Below are 1911 nucleotides of genomic sequence, written 5' to 3' on the forward strand. Positions count from 1 at the left end.
AACTTGTAATTTGTTTGGTGGAGTTTTGATAATCATGCATTGTTATTTGCACATGCTCGTTACCAAAAGTTTAGCTAAAACTGTCTTCCTCCACTAGATCTATGGATTATTGTTTTTAGATATTTCGTGGTAAAGATGTAAACCTTTTGTTTCACCAACTCTCACTCTTTTTCTCTTCAGTGTATTGTGTTAAACCCCGTAGCAGTCGTAATTCAAGTATTGAATCATTTGTCGTATGTGTTAATTATAATCCTCCAACTGGTTACATACCGTCAATGGACAATCCACTTTTGCAGACTAACGCATGTAAGAGCAGCTAATAAATTGCACTGCAAGTAATTATTGTGGCATTATATGTATTTGTATTTATTAAATTTCATTCTTATTATTTTTAGTCAACCTGTCAAGTTTACCAGAAGTCAATAAATCTGTTGTGCCATTCATAGCATGTGGAGATCTTAGTCAGTTTGACTCAGATATGACATACCCTCTTGAAGAAGTTAGTCTCTTTATACTTTTATAAAGCATCTCCATTTACTTCTCATGTTTTTTCCAAAGGATTGTTGTCTCCCTCCAGTGCAAGCTCCAATTAATCCTCCATACAAGATGGCATGTACTATGAAACATGGTGACATTACTAGTGCTATGAATAGACTGGGTTTAGAAGACCGTGATGATTCCTGTACAATTACAGATAAAAGCCATGAGTTGTAAATAAAAGAATAAGCCATTTCATGTACATGTATTTTTCTCTAGTGTTTTTACCTTATTTAAAATTTTATTTATCCTTTTGGTTCTCGTGCACTCTCTCTCTATCTCTTTTTATTAACTGACTTTTATTATTATGTCCATGTGTGCTCTTTAGTCATGGCCTCCTTTAGTGATTAAATCAAAAGTAATGTGAATTAAAATAATAGCTGATGTGTCACAGGTAGGGACACGCACATTATTCGGGAATTTCTTTTGGAATAATGGGTGTGAAATTTAGAGAAAGAATAATGGGTTAAAATTTGCCTGCCTAGATCATGTGATCAATTTAACCCTTTCAATACTGCATGAGCATGTGTCTGCAAGCAGTACAGTATAATTTAACAGCACTTTACAGCAACAGCAATGAGTAACTCCACTGGAAATAATACTGAACAGATTTCAGGACACTCAAAGTAATTCACTTGAGGATTACATTGAGTCATCAGTAGTGTTACAATATAACCATGAATGATGATATTAATAATCAAAATGAATTTTTGGTATTATCAGAGCATAATAATAGGAATAATGGGCCAAAAAGGAGAGAATAATGGGATTGAGGAAGAGAATTGAAGAATAGAATTATAGGGTTGAAAAAAAGAATAATGTGCATGTCCCTAGTCACAGGTTGAAACATGCTTGCTGATGCAGCTGATCCAGTCGGGACATTACTGATAATGAGCCCCACCCATTCAAGTAGCTATCTGATTGCACAAAATTTATTTAAAAAATCAAGAGTATACACACTCTTGATGACTACAATAATAATAAAATTGAAAGGCAAGTTAGTGATAAGAAGCTTCAACTAGTTTAGTTGCTAATAGTTTAAATGGTTCTATTCTGTTTAATACATTAATCAGTTCAGTTAGTAATTCAGGTTGTGTACTGATTGTAGACATTAGTGATATCATTAGAGCTGTACTCTTCTCTTCCTCTGTCTTGCTACTTCCTTCAGTAGCATTCCTATAACAATCAAATGTGATGAGACCTTCACTAAATAATTCAGGAGCAACTGCCAGTCTATTACAAGAAACTGATAACAATTTTGATAGTGCACCAAACTGTTTCCTAAAAGCTTTTACTGCTAGTTGAGGATCAAGTGATGGTTGGTGGACATGTTGATCTATTGAGTATATTATTCAAATCAAGTAATAATACAAA

General features: G+C 33.6%; 1 protein-coding gene across 1 annotated transcript in view; it reads left to right on the plus strand.

The window, feature by feature from the left end:
* LOC100632119 (putative tRNA (cytidine(32)/guanosine(34)-2'-O)-methyltransferase) overlaps positions 1 to 901 on the plus strand; it is a 6277-nt gene extending 5376 nt beyond the window's left edge. Inside the window, exons 6-9 of the mRNA XM_019996896.1 lie at positions 120 to 129; positions 181 to 306; positions 396 to 499; positions 559 to 901. Coding sequence (XP_019852455.1) covers positions 120 to 129; positions 181 to 306; positions 396 to 499; positions 559 to 714 — 396 coding nt within the window. The 3' untranslated portion in view covers positions 715 to 901. The remainder of the gene's footprint in view (positions 1 to 119; positions 130 to 180; positions 307 to 395; positions 500 to 558) is intronic.
* The last annotated feature ends 1010 nt before the right edge of the window (positions 902 to 1911 follow it).

This window comes from Amphimedon queenslandica, unplaced genomic scaffold (genome assembly GCF_000090795.2).
Source record: "Amphimedon queenslandica unplaced genomic scaffold, v1.1 AMPQUscaffold_13394, whole genome shotgun sequence".
Taxonomy (NCBI): Eukaryota; Metazoa; Porifera; class Demospongiae; order Haplosclerida; family Niphatidae; genus Amphimedon; species Amphimedon queenslandica.